At 40.6% G+C, this 22,014-nt stretch overlaps 1 protein-coding gene and 1 long non-coding RNA gene across 3 annotated transcripts; one reads left to right on the top strand and one right to left on the bottom strand.

Annotated features, from left to right (window-relative positions):
* Positions 1 to 871: 871 nt before the first annotated feature.
* Positions 872 to 20,543, bottom strand: cwf19l2 (CWF19 like cell cycle control factor 2). Of its 2 annotated transcripts, none has more exons than XM_034867591.1 (19): positions 20,407 to 20,543; positions 19,386 to 19,496; positions 18,911 to 19,030; positions 18,523 to 18,639; positions 18,060 to 18,179; positions 17,506 to 17,599; positions 16,252 to 16,370; positions 15,084 to 15,639; positions 13,894 to 14,128; positions 11,313 to 11,424; positions 10,302 to 10,403; positions 7,542 to 7,670; positions 6,750 to 6,887; positions 3,267 to 3,479; positions 2,565 to 2,681; positions 1,932 to 2,087; positions 1,705 to 1,785; positions 1,496 to 1,597; positions 872 to 1,131 (listed from the first exon to the last, which is right to left on the bottom strand). In XM_034867591.1, the coding sequence occupies exons 1-19, from the start codon at positions 20,497 to 20,499 to the stop codon at positions 991 to 993; spliced, it is 2,856 nt and encodes a 951-aa protein (XP_034723482.1). In that variant the 5' UTR covers positions 20,500 to 20,543; the 3' UTR covers positions 872 to 990. The 2 variants fall into 2 exon arrangements, with proteins under 2 accessions (XP_034723482.1, XP_034723481.1); XM_034867590.1 differs by having other exon boundaries at positions 11,313 to 11,421; positions 13,900 to 14,128; positions 20,407 to 20,542.
* Positions 4,008 to 13,292, top strand: LOC117942230. Its single transcript, XR_004656098.1, has 3 exons — positions 4,008 to 4,020; positions 10,820 to 10,824; positions 13,209 to 13,292. It is a non-coding gene; the product is annotated as an uncharacterized LOC117942230 (long non-coding RNA).
* Positions 20,544 to 22,014: the final 1,471 nt, after the last annotated feature.

The raw sequence follows: 22,014 nt of genomic DNA, 5'->3' as shown, positions 1-22,014 counted from the left end.
TGGAATGGATTCCATTTCTCCTGTGCAAGTGAGAAATTCTTCCCCATATATATTTGAATCACAGGGAGCAGAAATATATGAAATTGTATTGTAGAGAGAGATGAACATATGGGTTTGAAATGTACCATAATTGATTACACACACATATCCTACATATGTTACAGTGTATTAAGAAATTACTGACTACAGAATCTTCCCCGATCTCGCATATCTATTCTGACTATCCCCGATAGTGTCTGCTTTACGTTTCGGATAAGAGTGATTCATTCATTAAGCAGAATGCTCTCTTCAATAACGGTCACACTGGAGAGCTTGCAAGAGTGTGAAAATCCTGATTCTGAAGATTTTTTCCTCGTAACCACCTATACAAGCAATAAAAAGCAAAAAGCTTAATCTTTTGTGATTTACACAAATTCAGCAAATGTGAAAATTAAGGGTACGACATCGACACGGCTCCAATTTAGGTCATGGCCTCAACCTGCTTCATGGGTGTTCCACAATTCTCCAATCGAGCTGTATATGTGGCAAGAAGAGGGAGAATCTAGCAATAAAGCCACAACATACTTTACATGTTTGTTAAAAACAACACATAAACATCCCCTAGAGTCTTATTTGACACTAAAATACCTTCAAAAACTACAGACAAATCCCAGTGGTCAGGTCTCAAGGGCCTTTTCAACATAGAGAAAGGGTGATAAGAAACTATTTCTGGCATGTTTATGTAACATAAAAATAACAAATACATGAATCAAGGTCATTTTAAAAAAAAAATTTTATAAAGTAAAAATGTCTCATAACTTCTATTAGGAATATCACATCAAATTCTGAATTGGTAGATGTAACAGTGTGTGTGTGTGTGTGTGTGTGTGTGTGTGTGTGTGTGTGTGTGTGTGTGTGTGTGTGTGTGTGTGTGTGTGTGTGTGTGTGTGTTTGCGTGTGTGTGATCTTTACTCGTCGGGAAAGTGTACACATTCCTGTGAATGTGGCCAGCTAACTCTCAGTCTTGGTGCAGTCGTACGGTTTCCACCACTGCGCAAATTGAAGGACTTTTTTCCTCTGGTCATCAAAATTCTCTCGAATTGACTTTCTCCAACGTCGCGGCTCCAAGTCCATCATGCCTCCAACCACTTCCTGTAATGGAAAGAGAAATTTGGTTAAGTTGAAATATTGCTGTAAAATTAACTGGAATAAATTTGGTGTGGCAGAATAATCAAATAAGGAATAAAAATCATTACAATGTTCATTTGAAGCAATTCTGGCATGCAACTTGAAGTATAGCTGTAGGTAAAATGTATGACTGCATTGGACACATTTGTCATTAATGCATCTGTATCAACCCATTTGTAACTGTGACGCACAGTCACATATGCACAGTAAAGTTTGATGAAAATCCTGAAACTAAATGACTAAAAGCGACTTCCAACTGGCTAAAATCAGAGGAACACATACTGATGTACCAAGTACGCAGTATAATAGCGTTAATGCATACACTGACCTTGCCGAAGTAATGTGGGAACTTCTGTTCATTTTCAATGACATGAGCAAACCCTCCCTGGAGTCCAAAGTCTACAGCAAAGTATGGCAGACCTCTAGGAACCTAAGATGCAATAAGCAAAAGAACAATTGACAAGGATGGGAGGGTTGAAGAACCAGAAATATTGTAAAAATGACAGGAGTAAAAGACAGACAAAGAGGAGGGCATACAGCATGGCGGATGTCTTTCGAAGAGAGGTCGACGACCTTCTTGTTCATCGCCCATTCCTCATCACACTCCATGATGGCTTTCTGAAGACACACAGACACTCTTGTATTACCACACAACTCAAACGTGTCCCTACAATACTGCTTTCCCCATGTAAAACTTGACAAAATGAACTTAATCTAGAATGATGAGCGCGAGCATGCACCAACACACACCCACACACACTTACCTTAAAGTATATGGGTGCCATATCACCCAGTTCTCGTGGTAGTGGGATACACTCTAGGACCAGGTGATGCCTTTTGCGTGGGTTCATGTGTGTTTCCATAAACACACAGTCCAGGTCTTGGGACTCAAACATTCGCACCAAAGTACGCCGGAACAGCTGAGCAAAGCAGTCACAGAAATGAACTCGATTGAATTATAATCATTGTTGTTTGAAGTGAGCACTGAAAATGAATAGTTCTGAGTTTATCTACCACTGCTGTAATGGCCGTGACACACCAACCAGACGGCTGACCGTTGGCAGAAAAAGCAGCCCCCCCACGTTGGCTTAAATCAACAATGGTCAGTTTTTGTGTCATTTCGAGAGACTCTAGTCATCCCGCTCATCATTTCAGGGTTAGCACTCTACCAATCAGATTGGTCATTTGAGTCCAACTGCCGGCAGTGCCCGCCTACTGACTGAGCATGTCGGGTCGGCAAAATGAAGGCCTCCGGCGGCAGCGGCACGGAGCACAGCAAACAGACTTGAGTCATCAACCTCGCCAGACTGTCCGACGGCCGATTATCAGGTTGGTGTGTCGGGGCCTTAAAACGATAGTCACAGAAGTTGGGATTTGTCACTTTAGCCTTTGAGCACCTGCATTTCTGACCAGACATCCTCATCCAATCCGGTGGCAGAGCAGTGATGCTGGAGAGGACAGATGTGACAGTGGCCCTCTGTCATCGACACCCCCGCAGGCAGGCTCAGGTACACCTGGACACAAGATGGCAAACACGTACAGTACACAAAATTTTGAAATGCATCAATTGATCTATAGGTTTTGATCTACAGTCTACAACCTAAAGTTTTTCAATTGAGATTTACAAGTCTATTAATCTATTTTTTGACTGTAAGAACATAAATTGCCAATCCATTTCACTAATCAATTTATTGTTTAAAAAGAAGAAATTCTCTGGTTCTCTAATTAAATATATGAGCTGTTGAAATATTTCCGGGATTTCCTTATTCTTCTGTGATTGTAAATTGAATATATTTAGGGTTTGGATAAAGACAACACTTTTAGGAAATAATCAACATTTTCCAAACGTATCTGACATTTTCTAAACCAAACAATCAACCAGTGAATTGAGAAAATAATCAAGAGATTATGAAATGAAAACAATAGTTGCAGCCCTATTTCAGAAGAAATTCTGTCAATAAATCATATTTGAGAGGCGCCGGTAAATGATTAGCATTTTTGTATGATAAATTACTTTGTCAAAATGGTTGACTGACTCAATCGATTAAGCGACTAATGATTTCAGCACAAATTCCCATCCTGCGTTCAGGATCCCTTACCTTGCTCCCTATTGCCACTATGAGGTGCTTCTGGAGCTCTTGGCTGCTGAAGCAGCGCTGGCATTTCTCCATGGAGGCAGCCAGCCTCCTGTTCTCCCCGATGGCTCTGCTCCTCATCCTCTCCTCCTCCCTCCCCTCGCCTTCCCGCTGCGCCGCGCTGGACACAAACATGTCATCCAGAGTGTAGTTGTCACCGTCTGTCTTCCCCATCATCTGAAAAGTCGAGTGGAGTAGAATAGGTGGTGATGGAGATGAAGGGGACAATGGAGGACATGCAGAGGAGAAGAGGGAGAACAGACGGAGATGCAGGGGAGAAGAGATAAATGGTGTGGATAAACAGGAGTGTGATCATTCTTGGAGAATATCTGTTGTATTTTAACTTAAGGTCATGTTAAAATGCAATGTAACTCAAAAATGTAACTGCCACGTGTGACCTGTTCCTTTCCTCTATGTGTGACACTTGCTTGTTTAAAAATTAAAAAGATTTTCTTCAAAACAAATGATGAGTGGACAAGCTAAAGTATGCACAGTATGTATTGTATTTAAATACATTTTGGATATTTTTTGGGATAAGAATAAAAGTAGCTTTTTTGAAACTAACTTTTCTGCACTTACAATTCTGAAAACAGGAAAGAAAGTCATGGAAATCCTACTGCAGAGATATCGACTGTTCTTAGAAACTGGTTGGTAGCTACTAATTGGTGTATGTAGGTGCTGACGCAATATTACCGTCTGTGCCGCACACGTATTCTGTGTGTGTGTGTGTGTGTGTGTGTGTGTGTGTGTGTGTGTGTGTGTGTGTGTGTGTGTGTGTGTGTGTGTGTGTGTGTGTGTGTGTGTGTGTGTGTGTGTGTGTGTGTGTGTGTGTGTGTGTGTGTGTGTGTGTGTGTGTGCAAAAGACTGCAACTAGGTGCGCAACAGCATATGCTGCATTTGTTCAAAAGACAGGTTTATTTTCTTAAACACACACATACTATCACACACTTACATGTAGATTAATTACACAGTAACAAATAAATCTGCCTTCAGGTTCACTGACGGTGATTTTGTCTTTGCTAATGATTAACACATTCTTGATGCAATTTGAATTATAGATGGTGGATTCAGCATGTAGCATGAGTGTGGAAGGTATGGACATACGTCTAGCACACTGCTCCTGTTTTATTAAAAGCCCACTGCATTAAATCTCCAGACAATGCTAGTCTGCCAACAGACATGGTCCAATGGACCAATGGATAAAACTGGTATTTATAGAAGCCCTGCCATGGTAACTGTAGATGTATTTTTAGTGTCACTCTTTGTAGGTGCAGAAAATGTGTGTATATACACATGCATGTGTAATTTATATATGAGTAAGGCTAAATTGTATTGTGTGCGTGCGTGTGTGTGTGTGTGTTTGTGTGTGTGTGTTTGTGTGTCTTTTTTTCATTGTCATAGCAACTCCAGAAGATGTAAACAAGAAGAGGAAAGAAGGAAAATGTGTCTCGGCTCGCGGACAAGTACAGTCGGTCTATCTGCTGAGAGACACGCAGCACAACCTGCCAGTGCCTATCTGCGGCTGCACGTCTTGGTCGTCTATGCTATTTCCAGCACGCAGTGGAAGAGAGAAAGTTGCAGAAAGAGAGACAAGCAGATCTGAGAGTTGTAGTGGATGGAAAAGAATGCATAACGACACAGAAACAACTGCATAGCAATCTGACAGAACAAATCCTAAGCGTATGTCCTTTCCCTCCTTCTAAGAGCGTAACCAAATTAGTCTAGAGGATCCCTCACATAAACACATGTCTGCCTTCTTCTAGCTTATATCACTACAGTGGAGATGGGTGATTGATTTACAAAATGTAATCAAACCTGGAAACCTTTAGAATGTGTTAGGGGAGCAACATTACGTTGTTTTTATCAAGTTTGCAGGCACAGCTGATCGAATCTGCTGCCGCTGATGTGTCCGCTCAAAATGAGAACCTGCTTATCCTCCATTGCTCTTTGCTAATAAAAACAGGAAAGAGGAGAGATCAAGGGTTTGATAAGAGACTCATTATGACCTGAGCTTAACGAGTATTCTGCTGACCTGGAACCGGAACCATCTCTAACTATATGTAGGAGTTATCCGACTCTTATGAAAGTCAAAAATAATCAGGCACACCTCAGAAAGCAGTGGCTCTGAAACAGCGGGTTGAATTCCAAACATAAAATATGTTGCAGACAGAACACCATCACTCCACAAATTATTCTAAATAAATAAGATACCCGCTGCAGTGAATGAGAGTTCTGTTTTGTTCTCACACATTTTGAATCAAAACTCTTTTTTCCTACACCAACCAAGTCCAAGATCCATCTCCCTATTGCATCTGCAATTTGATCTAAGTAATGTTTCATTAAACATGTATAAGTTAACAGTTTATAAAATAGGCTTCATAACATTACTACAAAATACCTCCAAAACCAAGTGAGTATTGATGATTTCTTATGAAAATTGTGATGTGGATACACTTGTGCCCATATTAGGTAGCAGTGACTACAACAACTGACAGAACACAGTGCAGGTACAAACACTTCTGTCCCGCATGGATTCATTATTTCCACCCCAAATAAAGCGAATAAAATGTTTCTTTTCACTTCAACTTCAGAAAGCTGCCACTATGTCAAGTGCACGCGATTCTCTGATTAACTCTGAGGTGGCTTCCAATCTGAAAGGTCAGAGAAAGCACAACAGAGAAGAAAAGGGTCCAATAGCAGAAATGAAAGGGTGAAAACAGAAGCCTTAAAGTAGTGACAACATGGAAACCCACCAGGACCAAGGCAATGCTTCTCCACTGTGCTATCGAGCAACTCCAGGTGTGCTTTGAGGTTCAAATGACAACGAACCTGCATTTTAAATGATCAAACAAATGCATTTGGCTGCTTTGATTACGTCTGATTCCAGTTATGTGTTATGTACACACGTCTTTGACTCCATAATTGCAGTTTAAATTAGCAATATTGAGATAATACCAGCGCTTAGGTTAAAAATGTGTGTTGTCAAGCTGGGGAATATCTTGTCCTATATTGTAAGAAGTGAGATTTTCACGTCACAGCCAGTATTCAGAAACTGTGCCTTTAAACGAGCTGTCAGGGCTTCTGTATGGTGGTGATGTGCAGTGTGTGACGGTGCAGAGACTCTAAGAGCGCAGATGGAGAAGACCTGTAAAGGCTGACCAATCAAAACAGAATGGTCGTTTTTAGGAAGGGGGCTTAAAGAGACGGGCAATAAAACAGAGCGTTTCAGACCGAGGTTGAGTACAGATATATATTCAGACAGTCAGCATTAGAAAAACCAAGTGTTTTTTGAACATTTAGGTATGTAAACATGTTCTAGTAGAAACCCAACATACAAGTATAAACCTGAAAAAGAAATAGGACCTTTAAAAGGTAGCCTCGTGCTTTTGACCTCCAGTAGCTCTATGCATTGTTTTTTCAACGATGGAATGAATAATGTTTCCTTACCTTAGAAGCCATGCGAGAGTAAAGGGCATTCTGATCCTGTGCAGAGCTCATCTTCTCCCTCCTCACCATCTCCTTCAGACCCACACTGTCATCATCCTGGAAGTAGCGCACACGCTCCCCGTCAACATGGGTCTCAATCTGAAGAGAGAAGGGAAGAGTGAAAAATGAGAAAAAAGAGACAAGGAGAGACGAGTTGGACAACAAGAAAAGAAAAAAAGACACAATCCTAAAATCTATTCAAATCCCATCCTTGAAAAGGGGGAGTGAGAACGTGAGAGACAAAAGTCCAATGGAGAGGAGAGCGGTAGAAGAAGATGACAACCTGGAAAGAAGAACTCTGACAGACAGAAATGGACAGAGTGAGAGACTGATTATGATGGAAACCAACAGTGAGAATGACAGTAAAGGAGATTGGGCCACTTAAAAAAAAAAATTGTAATAACCATAAACAAAGAGTCAACTGGAAAGCTTTGTTTACATTTCACATCTCTACCCAGAGGTAGGTGGAGTCCCGGCTTTCATTACACACTCCGATAAATACTAAATGACACGGAACAAACAGCAGGACACAAACCTCTCATTTGCTCTTCTTTTTCTTAATACCTCTGTCTTCTGGGAACAACAGTGTGCAGGATCATCTCTGATTTGATCTCAGTAGTGTCTGTCTTATGCAGTTCAAGATTTATTTTTCACAGCAGTATATTTTTATCTTTAATTCCTTTGTAGTCCCTCCCTGCTGTCCTGTCATTTGTTTTTCTACTTTCTTTCCACCAGTCATCCCTCTCTTTTTACCGATTTCTTCTTCCGTCGTCCTCCGTGGGGCTCCTGGGGTCCAGAGGGGGCGCTGACTGGCCAGGCGCGACCTGATTGGTCCGTTCTGAACAGCAGGATTTCCTGGTCCTCACTAGAGTGACCTGTGGCCTAAAAAAAAAAGAAAAAACACAACCAAGTCATTTTTAATTTTTGTATAACAATGAACAGCAGTATTTCCAAAGAGTTGAAATGTTTTATGCATGCTCCTTTTGGCATTTAACAGATACCCGAGTGAAAAAAGAATGATACCTCAATACTAAAGTTCAATGATGTAATGTCTGCAACCAATTCCAGGTCATACATGCTACATTTGCAGATAATCTTTAACATGGATGTCTGTATTAGTAAACACAAGCTTTAATCCCATCATGGAGTGGCCTAAAGCTACAAGTTGAATCCAAATGGAAATGTTAATTCCAATTGACATGCAATACCTAAATAACCTGAAGAAGTGCATTTTAATTTGTGATTTCTCTATTAAACTGACTTGCTAGTCTTATTTGTTTATTTTAGAGAATGCAACGTATGTGTTAAATTGATAGCAGCAGATGTGTGTCTGGGAGTAAGAGGAGAAATGAGGGGCTGTCGGGACAGATAACGTTTTTGGTATTGGAAGTTGTATCCCACTAATAATCAGAATAAAAAATAATTTACATAAACACCTCAATTAACCTGGCTCATTTCAAAGAAATGTCTTTAGTTTTGAAATGGGCTGGGTTTAATTTGTTCTAATCATTTCACAGTATTCATTCCAACAATTCTCTAAATATATTCAAACATTTGGTGATCACCTAGTTGAATTAGATTAAAGTTGACCCTCTGTGAAGACAAACATGTTTAAAGAGTTAAAGAGAGAACTTTTGCATGACAGTTTGGTGTGCTTTTTCTTAGAGAGCCATTGACAAAATTTCCCAAGACCTGACTTCTGTTCAAAACCTTCAGTGGTAGAATGATCTCATAAACCTGCTGCTTCAGAGCCAATTTAGCTCTCAACACAGGTCAGTGTTTTTCAAAGATCAAAAAGTTTGAAAAGCTGAAGTCTGAGTTGCACAAGCACTGAAGCTTGACGTGACAGGTAGAGACGGACAGCCAAGAAACAAGAACAAGATGGGAGAGCCCAGATGATGGGAGGCAGTCACAAGAAAATGAAACTGGACTGTCAAAAACAAAATGATAGAGGAGAATATTTCCTCTCTACGATTGACACAGTAAGGCCTTTCAAGGCTCTACATGGGCAGTGAAAATACGAGCCAGACAGGCAGCTAGAGTCAAAACACTAAACAGTGAAGACAAACCAAATGTCTTCTATAACTGGAACTGGAAAGATTAACGTGACTCTCGCATCTGAGTGAGGGTGCTCTCTCAGCTGATGAGTGCACTAAAGTGGAAGAAATAGAACTTTTTTTTTTTTAAATGTTGCTGAGGATTTGACCCGAGTCTTCAAATTTGGACAGGACAACCTTAGTGGGGATGAATCTGGCGTAACTTGCACATGATAATGTTCAGGTTATATAAATAATCACAGCCTGCTTTCCGTTTGTTTATAAAGTTGTCTGGAGTCTGCTCATGTCGGAAATAGGCCTGTATTTATTTCTGCATATACAAAAAGTGTGTGTGTGTGTGTGTCTGGTGTGAATGCGACAGAGAAGGCATCGGCAATGCCAAAGAGAGGAGCTAAAGCAGTGCGGAGGTGTCAGAGCACTTCCATTGCTCTCTGTTAATTGCCTGTATTTACTAAATGTATCTAATCTCTACTGTCTCCCTCTCAATCTGTCTTTTTCCTCATTCTCTCACACACAGGGACACAGGTGGCACACTCTGAATGACCCCTGGTAGGAGAGTGTCGTGCATGCTGAAAGCCATTTGGTTCCCATTAGGGTCTGCTACGATGCCAAGCAGGAGCCGTTTCCATACAGGCAGCGAGACGTAAGAGCTGAGTAGCGAAGAGATTTCAAAAACAAACAAATTCCTTTAAAAAGCAGTCAGACGTAACAGCGGAAAGTTTAGTTTCATCTGAAGACAATGTCTGTGTGTGTTTGTGGGGCACTTCTCTTCCCTGCACAGTGAGAGAGATGGATTCTGCCACAAATCGCTGTGTCTGTGTGGGTGTGTGAAGTTTAGAAAAGATATAGCCCTGAGTGTTTGGATTAGCATTTAGGCTATGGGAGAGGAAAAGGAAGCAGATACAACTGTGTGTGACACTTGGTATCTATTTATTGTAAGGTGTGCATGTTTACATCTGTGCCCAAAAGAGAGAGAGAGAGAGAAAGAGAGAGAGAGAGAGATAGATACACACACACACACACACACACACACACACACACACACACACACACACACACACACACACACACACACACACACACACACACACACACACACACACACACACACACACACACACACACACACACACACACACACACACACACACACACACACACACACACACACACACACACACACACACACGAAAATAAGTGAGAAGGTGTGGTCAAACTTTGGGCCTGTACTGTATGTATGTATGTATACATGTGTGTGTATATATATATATATTCAGCACAGGGGAAATACTCTCATGAAACAAAGTATTTAGATAGCAAATGGATAGATAAAAAGAGGAGAGAGGGAAACCGAGAGACATGGAGTTGTTTATACCATCTTTTAAAATTCAAATCACTGTTTCCTGTGGGGGGGAAGGGATTGAATGTGTTAGATGTACGTTTTGCGTTTACAGACCTGCTTTAACTTAGCGGTTTCTTGTAGTGTCTTTCGGGCGATGTGGCTCTCTTTGGCCTTGTGTGCTGCGTCCAGCTGGGATTTCAGCTTCTCAACCATGGCCTAAAGAAAACACACACACACATACTGTACATATTAGAAACACAATATAAGTCAATATTGCTGTATACAGGTTTTTCGGTAACACCAAATGTGTTAAAGGAAACATAAGAATGAAGAAATTTATTTTTCTAGTTTCAACATTTACTTATAGCCTATAAAAGTAGAGCCTGAGAAATACATTGACGGCTGATATTAACAGCTGTCAATTAATTATCAAATACATATCATATGGGAGTATATGTTGGCAGATACCGTATGTAAATAGAAAATACCATCGGTAAAGGTTTTAGAGGCCACATTTTAATATTTAGCTGCCGTTTTTCTGAATTCAATGTTTGTCATATTTTTTCTAAAAGTGTGTGTGACCATCGGCAGATAAACGCTTTTGAAACGACAAAGGACTGAGAGAAAAAAAGCATTTGTCCTAAGCAACCAGAACCTTTAAGCCATACTGCCATTAGAGATACATACCTTTAAGTAAAAGACATAAAAGGCAAGTGCACAACTGTTAAAGTAATTAAACATAAACGTTTGGAAATATAGGTTTGATTGCTTTATCGTGTAGGGAGATGCTGGAAGTCAGGTTGGTTGATAACACTTATTGAAGGGGTGTTAGAGTGATTGTGTGTGTGTGTGTGTGTGTGTGTGTGTGTGTGGTGTGTTAACAGACAGCTCTCCATAAGAGATCCCAATAGCACACTAAGCATTGACACGTGATGACAGGCAAAGGGGGGGGGGGGGGGGGGTTGAGTGCACAGATCAATGAGCGCTCTAAATGAATGATCCCCTGATGTGCTGTAAAGCTACACAATGAAAAGAGTCAAAGACAACAGGCGTCATACATTTTTGTCATCTTTATCAGAGTTGTCTCATACTACAGTGACGGTAACAAGACGATCAGCAACTCACCGTGTTACCCATAATCTCTGCTTTCACCAGTTTGGCTCCAAGTTTGTTCATCTCCTCCTCTGACAGCAGTGGAAGCTCCTCCTCTTCCTCCTCCTCCTCCTCACTAGCACTTGAAGGGCACCAAGAGATAGAAAGGGAAATTTAAAAAAGTGAATACCTCACATTTACTCATTTCAACCCCATAATGCAACCAATTTACTGGCAGAATAAATGTACAAGCCTAACAAGAAAACCTTTTACATTTCAAATATCTGTCCCTTTGGTTCATGAAGTTTTACAACCACATATCGTAATACTAGTCATACACAAACACCCCGTCATATAGCGGCCTCTTATTCAGCACTTCATCTCTTTTCTCCAGATTTTCCCCATGCAACAGGATTGAATGATTTACTCCACCCTAATAATAGTATAAACCCTCTAATGGGAAACATATCTGTGAAGTTTTCAATTTAACCATTTAGTTGTTTTCTTGTGAACTATCACACTGTTTATCCGTTATGATTCATTTGAGTCGTCGTCGTCGTGCCCCCCCCCCCCAGAGATCATTACAGCCTTGCCTAGAAGGATCTGAACTGCAGCCTGGGAAGCATCATTCTAGGCTATTACACTTCTCATAGCCTCATTTCATTCTGCTGCCATGCTGTAGACTCATTTCATGCTGCAGGGTGTTCTGGGTGCTGGTTTACCCAAACAACTTAGCCTAATGAGGCGAAACACAGAAAAACTAAGGTGGCTTTACAAAGCCGTGAGGCTCTGACATCTGGCCTACAACGGCGCTATATGTTGGACTGCAATGACAGTAGGAAAACATATATGTTGCAATTATCTGACACAGTGTACAAGCATTTCTGTACCACTAATTGCTTTTGCAGTTCAGTGTCTCTTTAAGTGAGATAGAGTATTCATGTACTGTATGTTGCATATATAGCATAAGTAATAGAACATGAAATTCAGAAGAAGATAAGAGACAGAAAAGCAAAATCACAAATACGACCATAAGGACCGGCGGGGGCTTAATGTAATGACCTATGTCACAGTACTTTGGAATATTTAGTACAGTAAATGCGGTTTGGGGGGAGCTGATAACTGCTAATAATCTATACTGACTGACCCATTGACTGATGGTTGATGTAAAGAACAAATACTAAATTTATTTTGCAGTCATTTGTGAAAGCAATAGAAACTGTGTAGACTCAAGACAACGGATCGTGTTAAGAGCTTATGTGATGAGTCTCGGGTCAGACAAAACACGAGAAAGAGGTTTGTGTTAAGAGCATGTCTTAATATCTGTTACTAAGCATGGTGCTTTGGACACAAGACAGCTATTAAGACAGAAATAGTACAGATAACATGAGTTACAGAGTTCAGAGGCCTAGGGAGATTTTCTGGGAATGTCAAGACTCACGTTCAAAAGCAGATAAGATAGTACATATAAACTAATCAAGTACACATGTGAAGACACAGCCAGGTTTTATAGATGGTATAACTGTGAGAACGTCTCTGGTGAGGCAGGTATGTGCATGAATTAACATGATCGAACACTTTGACCGATGCTTTTATGCACTTATGTCACTTTTGTGTTGAAGGTCCAATAGTAGTATTGTCTTACACAATATCATACCCTACGCAAGGAATGAAGAATGTCTTCCCATTCCATTAAGACGATTAGTTTTACTTAGAAAGACCCATCTCTGGGATTTAGATTAGCTTTGAATTGGAAATAAAGCAAGAACTCCCACGGCAACATGTGTGCTAAAGGCTGAAATATATTAGGCTTACAATACCTAATGACAGGCAGTATGGTCTGATTATATCTCAGCTAAAGTGAGCTGTTGGGTTGTTTCCTCAGAGGCAGAGTGATACTAAATTGTTGAAAGGAAATAGACATAATAGCCATTGTACGTAGTTATTATACCATGGCTATGAGCCAATTAGACTGCTTGATTTGAGCTACTCGTTTTATAAAGATTTATTGTCAGTCCATTACCTCTGTGAAGTACTTGATGGCAAATGGAATAACAAGCATTTTTCAGGATGACAATGAGACAGAAAAGAGCAAAATATTGGTTTAATGGTTTTAAGGTCCGTTGTCAAGGGATTTGAAGAGAGTGTTTTCTAGGGGTGCAAGATTCAGAAAATGTCACGATTCGATATCAATTTTTAGGCTAAAGATTCGATTCAAAAATCAATTTTCAATTCAAAACCGATTCCCACTTTAAAAATGATTCACAGTGTGTAAATGTAATTACTTTTCTCATGTGATAGTATACACCATTCCAAAAAAACAAAAAACATTTTTGGAATTCTATTTATCGATTTTGAATCCGTAGTGCTTGAACCACATTACTAATGTGAATGAATTTTTTTGCACACCCCTAGTGTTTATGTGTATGTATTAGCAGAGCTACTGCTGTGAGACTTTCTGTTTCATGTGAGTGAAATAACGGGAATGGGAAAGAGCAATAATGGGAATAATTCATTCATAATGTCCGACCAAACATGCATATAACTGGACTATTCAATTAATACATTTAACATCATTTGGTAAAATGTTTTCAAGGCAACAAAACAAAGAGCTTCAAACCTTGGTGTCGTTGCAGCGGCTTTATCGCCACGCAGAACATCTTGAACGGCCGTTCCAGTGTTCCCAGGATCTATCTCCTGTTGTGGTTTTCCAAAGCTGGCAGATTCCCGGGCAGGATTGCTGCTCTTCTTCCAGGATGGCACGCTGGTGTTACTTGGACCGGAGTCGTCATCGTCAGAGCTTGGTTTCAGGAATCCTGTGGACGGCCGTGCTGGACGAGGACGGAGCCCTGGAGAAGCACAGGAAAGAAATTACAAAGCGTGTGTAGGCTTCATAGGCTCTTGGCATGCTAGTTTGAGGGGTTTTCTGTTTCCTGATTTGCAACAAAAATTGAGCAGATGATCCTGTTATTCCCTTTTCAAAAGCTAAAAGAAAAATTGCACAAGATTTAACCCACACGTGCAAAACTTGACTCACACATTAACTAGGCCTGAACGATGAATCGTTATTAAATCTCGATCTCGATTCCTCCTGATTTTTTTTTTTTTTTAATTACTTTGATTCTCATTTAATTTTATGAGCCGACAGCATCGCAAACGCTACTACTCTCTTCCCTGAGTTTTACACATAGACTACATAAAAATAGGTTTTAAAGTGCTCCAAGCAATGCAATGCTCTCCCTTCTCTTCATTGATTCCTCTATGTTAACAGGCTTGTGGTGATGAGCAATGTGCTATAGGTTAAAAAAAAACTAAAAACATTCACGTTCATGTCACGTTTCAGGTGTGCAATAAAAATTATACTCAAGCATTATAAAAAAAAAAAAAAATCGGGATTTTCCCTGAATCATGCAAGCCTAACATCTACTAGGGGGTGGCAGTAGCTCAGTCCATAGGGAGTTGGGTTGGGAACCGGAGGGTCACTGGTTCAAATCCCCGTATGGACCCAAAAAGTTGGGAGCGTGGATTGGTGGCAGATGCCAGTTCACCTCCTAGGCACTGCCAGGTGCCCTTGAGCTAGGCACCGTACCCCCCGACCGCTCAGGGCGCTGGTTCAGCTGGCAGCCCACTCACTCTGACATCTTTGCATGTATAGGTCCTGAGCATGTGTGTGTATTTCAGGCCTGTGTGTGAGTACTAACAAAAGTGTGTACACAGAGTGTAGTGCAGTAATTTCCCCATTGGGGACTAATAAACAAATTATCTTATCTTATCTTACTACAAAAGGCCTTGACATCAACCCACCTTCACCACTGTCATCCTCGGAGGGTTTGAGGAAGCGACTTTTAAGTGACCCAAGAGAGGGAGAACGTTGACTCCAGTTTTGCCCAGATGATGACGCAGCATTTTCTCTTATTCTCTCACGGCCTCTGTCCCCATCTCGCTCTCTTTCATTATCTCTTTCTCTGTCACCTCCTCGATCCCTCTCTCTGTCTCGTCCTCTATCTTTCTCTTTGTCTCCATCCTTGTCTCTGTCCCTCTCTCTCCCCTTCTCTCTAAACCTGTCTCCATCTCGACCTCTGTCTTCCTCTCTGCCTTGATATCCTCCCCTTTCTCTATCCTCTCCTCTTCCAGCATGGGGTCTCTCTTTGTCTGTGGGTGATGAATCTCTTTCCCTCTCATTTCTTCTCCATTGATCTCTCTCTGCCCCATCTCTATCTTTTCTCCTCCATCGCTCTCTGGCCCCGTCCTCTCCTCTTCTCCACCCGCCTCTTGCGGTTCCGTCCGCCTCTCCTCTTCTGTCCTGTCCGTACACAGCTTTTTCAGCATCTGCAAGTCTTTGCTGAAATTCCTCCATAGACTGTAAAAGGACAAAGACAGGACATGTTAAAACATCTGAAACACTTTCTTGGGTTTCGCAGTTCAGACCTTAACACATTAAGGTAATTTGGAAAAAAGGTACAAAGGCTAAAATGCAGATATATCTAACTGACAGCAACATCCTGTAGATTTAATTACTGTTTCGTAATTTTCAGCAGGTTACTATGACATCTGAAGAGGGTTTTGTTGCTTACCATCTGGTGTAGTCTACTCTAAAGATGCTGGCAATGTAGTTTAAAAAGAGTCCTGCTGGATTCCTTTTTCTAGCCTTAAAGCCAGCACAGTGTTATTTACCTACTAGATACTATTGTAAAGTTGTTAGACAATATAATAGTTATTTACCTACTAGATACTATTGTAAAGTTGTTAGACAATATAATAGTTATTTACCTACTAGATACTATTGTAAAGTTGTTAGACAATATACTAGCAGCTCAGTTGGTAGAGCGGGCGATCGTGTATAGAAAACTCCATTTCCAATAAACTGAACATTATTCATAATCTATTTGTTGGCTTTTTCACATAACTGTGTGTGCCTGCTATATGGTGCACGCTAGTATGTGAGTGCGGCCAGTGTGCCATCAGCTCTCACTCCGTATCTCTCGGCCACCACATCATTGAGGCTGCGCTGCTGCCTTTCTGCCTGCTCCTGCATTCTTTGGTAGCTCTTCCTCAGCCAGCCCAGACCTGCATCATTGACGACCGGGCCTCCTGGGAAAGTGAGTACAACAGTGACAGAGTTACCTTTACAAAGACCCACATACAAAATCATTACTTGTTTGAGCCAAGTTCACTAATTCTGAGTCTCCAAGGAGTAAGTCATATCTTCCACATTGTCATTTGTCAATCAATTTCATTCTTTTTAGCAGTTTCAACTAATATTAATTAGATGTCACTTCAAGATTAACTTTACTGTACGGATATGTATTCTACCTGAGATGATGAGTAAAAGGTAATCAAAAGAGGGATAAGAAAAAAAGAAGGAAATAAAATATAGTACAATCAGTTCCTAACGTCATCTGAAAATTGAAATCAAATAACCGGACTGGTGTGTTGCAAAAAATGTTAAAGTACACATATTATGAAAAAATGACTTCCGGAAATTAGAGTTTTATTTCGTGTCTCTGGTGCTTCCACGCGCGTACAAACGTGGAAACAAAAACTATTCCTGCTGTTTTGAGTGAGATACGGGTTTCTGAATGTGCTCTGCCTTCAGTCTCTTGGTGAGCTGTTCAAAATCTGCACGGCTTTCTACATAACTAGCCGAGACAAGATGGCTAACCGTAGCACATGCTAGCACTAGTATGCTAGCTCGTTCTCAATGGCAAAACAATGCTACAAGACACACTAGTGTCTGTCTGTCTGTCTGTATGTCTGTCTCTCTCTCTCTCTCTCTCCCTCTCCTTCCCCAAATCCCTGATTAAGAAGATCTTTCTCTATCTGTCCTGTTATTCTTTGGTCAAACTTCTATGTTGACTTTTCTGCACACATAACTGTGTTCTAGTCAATTCTACTGCACTTTTAACATACCAAAATACTCTCCAAATAATTCCTCTGGCTCCCATGGGAAATGGGTAAACCTGTGCATCCCAGACTTACAGAAACAGCCCTGTGACAGACCTGTACATCTCATTTTTAAAAGGACTGTGACTGCCAGATCACACAAATCTTTTTTTAAATGAACAGTTTGGGGTAGACCAAAAATACTACTATTACATATCTTCTTTTAAACACCACCACATGTAACTTCTACACCAACATGGATGAGATGTCCTTGAAGTGCAGAGGAAAAAGGAACTTAGGAGGAGGACAGGGATTGAGACAATTGTGTTATAAATGGCATTACCTTTCTTTGCTGCAGTACCAGCCATCTTCTCTGGGGGCAGACCAGTTCCTCCATCTTTCCAGTACGGGTTTAGCTCCAATTTGTGCAAACCAGCCTGAGGGATCGACAAACACACAAACACACAAAAACACAAACACAAATCAGTGATGTATAATGCCAAAAACCCAACAAGGGCACAACAAAAAATCCAGACAAGAACACCATGCAGACAACACACAGCTGTCCGAGAGGGGACACCCTCTGTTGCCTTGGTAATCACAAGGTTGGTATGAGGACACTGACTGCAACAGTGTTTTCATAAAGGGTGAACTCCAATTTATACATCTCCCTCTTCCAAAGACAGACATTCAGGTCCTGCTGCATTAAGATTCAAATAACAGATGCATGTGAATCTGCCGCTGTAGGATACCTTATGTGTTAGAGGAACTATTATGGCTGTCACGCCCGACGGTGAAACAAAAACCACAGCAGGGGGACTGGATGTTACAAATTGGAGAGAAAAGGGGGGGAAAAAACACACATACACACACACACACGCACGCACGTGCACACACCTGTTCAATGGCCTCAGCCTTTGCCTTCTCTTCCTCTTTCAGCCGTTCTTTCTCGGCCCTCTTCTCTGATGCGGATGTGGTTCTCAATGCCAGAAAGTCAAAGGTCATCCATTCGTCTCTCTATAGGACAGACGCAGGCAGTGTCAGTGGTCATACAAAGAAAAAGAAAGAGTGAGTGGATTGGGCCATGAGGGAGTAAATGTATTCTGTTACAGACACATACAGGACATACAGGACATGCAGACACACAAATAATGTGTGTCTGTATGTCCAAAACGTCTTCATAACTCTAGATCCAGAACTACCTCACGACACTACTATGCCCAATTTAGATTATTTATTCATCTCCATTGTGGAAACTGGACATTACTATTGTCTTGAATTTAATATTTGTTGTATTAAGAAAAACGTCTTTAATGAAAATAAAACATTTTGTATGTGTGAGACCGTGTGAGGAAGTTACCTCGATATTCTGTGCTGGGCTGCAGTTGCTCTCTGAAGGCTTGGACGCGTCAGGAACCTGCCATGCTTTAGTAGCTTGTGTCTGAGTGTGAGCCTCAACCCACTCGTCCCCTGAGCCCTGACACACAGAGAGAGAGAGAGAGAGAGAGAGAGAGAGAGAGAGAGAGAGAGAGAGAGAGAGAGAGAGAGAGAGAGAGAGAGAGAGAGAGAGAGAGAGAGAGGGGAATATGATGGTGAAGATGTACAAGACATTATCAGATCAAACGGATGGAAATTGAATAAGCAAAATAATAGACAATAACAATAGAAGAAGAGGCCCAAAGCTAAATTTAAAAAAACACCATCCCTGTATAATAAAGATTTTGTTTTAACAAAGTCTTGAAACTTACCTCTGAGGTGTCATTAGAGCCATCTTCTCCTGTCTTTTTCTCCTTCTTCGCCTTCTTCTTTTTCTCCTTTTTCTTTTTGGATTTCTTCTCTTTCTTCTTCTTGCCCTTTACAGAGCCCTCCTGAAGATACCATGAATATTTATTTTTTCATCAATCCCGTTATAGTTTGTTTTACAAAAGTATGACTGTCTACACCAGAAGACATCATAGTTGTTGACATCACCATTGACATCATTAAGATCTTCCTGTTTCTCCTCTGAATAACTACTTTGATATAAATCATAATGGCAGTGAAAGCGAACATAAATGTTTGATACAATTACATAATGCTGTCATGATGTAGAGCTACTGGTTAATGTTGCAGACCAGCAAAAAAGTCACTATTGTTATAAGGTACAGCACAGTTGTGACTTGGCATGCAATGATAATCTACAGCAATACAGTGATTAAGCAGTGCAAACACTTTGTATCTTACTTCCTCTATCTCCTGCAGTCTCTGGTTGATCTCAGGGAGCATCCAAGTATCCTCCCCTCTCTGCCTCTTCAGCTCCTTCCTCCTCTCCTCCTTCTCAAACTGCTGCTTGGCCTGAATGACACAATGGAAACATGACGCACAATTCAAAAGGAAAATAATACAACAGATCAAAGTAAGGGTGCACTAACATCTGTGTGTTCAGACATGTCTATTTAAGCAGATTCTTTGGGCTGAAATTATTGCTATTATTGATGATTAAAGTCCAAAAACAGAGACATTTTCGTCATTACTAAAGGAACTACACAGCCTTTCCATTGCCATGATACAGCTTTTAGGGGTTATGCTTTGCAAAAATGTAAGCATCCAACGACTTTTAAGCTGCACACATATCTTCTGGCTGCACTGGCAGGGACTGATGTTGTTACGATGTCCTCTTTAAATTCAGCAAAATAAATTTCACTGTGCACAGCTTCACTGTGCATATAATGTCATTAAAACCTATACTGCTCATTAACAGGAAACATAATTTCCCTGCATAATCTCCTGTGTGCATCATGCAAACACAGCTGTACAGCAAAAAGATGACGCACAACAAACACCTGTGTACATATGTGATTACAGACACGAGACGGTCCTAATCTTTACGCCGCAAACAGGACATAAAGCATCCACAAAACACAGCAGATGGTCCCTATCAGCCCCAGCAGTGTTTGTCCTGTAATTTCCTGCCTCCAGTTTACCAGTATCCGCCTGTCCTGACAAAAGAAGGCATTATCAGGTCAATGTGAAGACACACAGGTACTGATAGCTTACCGAGAGATGAAAAGACTCAAATATACCAATTTATATCACGGTTAAGGACGAATTCCGCTGAGCTCATTCGTTAACCAGCTGCTAGCCTACTTAGCTTGTTAGCTTTCAGTCAGACTAAACAGCTAACGTTATGATTTAAAATGACGCCAATGAAGCTAACCTTTAGATTACTTATAGGGTTGTTCGCTACAAAGCTAATCGTTTATACCTTTTCTATTGCCTCTTGCCGTGCATGTCGTTTACTATTCTTCCTTTCTTCGATGTTGCTTGAGCTCTCAAAACTGAGTCCGTGCGCCGCCATGACATTGTCGTCAATGTTTGTGTTAAGTGTCGTAAAGCGCTCCCGGTTTACGTCAACCGGTGGTTTTTGGTACTTGCAGTGCAAAGGACCATATGCAGTTTAGCAAAGGACACATCCATGAGAAAGACAGCACCATAGAATCATACAGATTATTATTAATACATCGTGGTTATGCCCCTTGTGACGTAAGACATTATATACATTTTCAACAATGGAGCCCAAAAAAGTTTAGTATACATTTTGTTACTCGTTGATACCAGTTTACTAACCAATAATAGACAACTACTCTATCACTAGTCCATTTAATGGGCCCATCTAATTAGTATCAGTACAACTGGTTGCGTTCACTAAAACTAGACTATTTACCACAAGGGTACAAGGCTATTGTCTGCCCATTAATACAGAAGAACATTGGCAGCTTGTTTGTGTGAACAAACAAACAGGACTATAAATCCAGTTTTAGTTTAGAATGTGCTTAACCAGCCTGTAAATGTACCAGGTAAAATTATTTATGCGTGGTAATATGGCCTATACTCATACAGCTAATAGGGTATTTGGAAACATTACGCCTATCTGTGTCAAGTCTTTTTTATTTATAGCCCAAAATCACAAATTAGCCCCAGATGACATTGTAGGCTAATTTGTAGAACACAAAACACCCTTTTTTTTTAAAACACCTATTTTTATTATTTCATAGTTACTGTATGTATGTATATTTTTCCTAGTATCTAATTTATAATTGTATTCTGGGTACATTGACTGATGTACGTGTGCTTCTGTAACACCTTAATTTCCCTTAATTTTTCTTGGGATCAATAAATATCTATCTATCTATGCAAAATACAATGCATCTGTCATTTTAAGAATGTGTGTACAAGCTGTCAAGCCAGTGTTTTTGAGTTATCTGTAGATGAAAACCGAAAGCAGCTCTAACTAGCAGTGTTAGAGCCTCAATGATGCAATCTTCAGACTCATCTATACAACAAGTATATGTCTACATCATTTGCCTCAATAGTGCCTCACATGCAGAAACACCAAAATTTACAAACAATTTAGCCGACACTATGCCATCTGGGGACTGGAAGCAGCAGCCACATTGCATCATTACATGCCACATAGAGTCTGAACAAACTACTTTTCCTGTGGCTCCACCAGAGATGAGCTGTGTACAATGGAGTACAGAAAGCTCTAAATAGGTTTATTTTCCAGTTGCAGATCAAATACTAAACTTGTGAAGCAATATGTTGGTCTGAGCACACAGCTCTGTCTGTAGGCGATATGTCCATGTTATCGTTTAAATCATTAGTCATATAATGACCAAGATATACTTTTTTAATGAGCTGGGGAAGAAAGCCTTCTCTGACTTCACTCCATGGTCTTGGAATAATTTTCAAAACTTGCTCCATCTAAATGATCTAGTCCCATTAAATGAATTTGAGGCCATGTTAAAATGTCATGTAATTCAAAAATGTAACTGCCACATGTGACCTGTTCCTTTCCTCTATGTGTGATTTT

The sequence above is a fragment of the Etheostoma cragini genome, chromosome 3, assembly GCF_013103735.1.
Source record: "Etheostoma cragini isolate CJK2018 chromosome 3, CSU_Ecrag_1.0, whole genome shotgun sequence".
In the NCBI taxonomy this organism is placed as follows: Eukaryota; Metazoa; Chordata; class Actinopteri; order Perciformes; family Percidae; genus Etheostoma; species Etheostoma cragini.
Note: the sequence above shows the minus strand (reverse complement) of the source record. Positions and strands in the feature narration are given on the sequence as shown.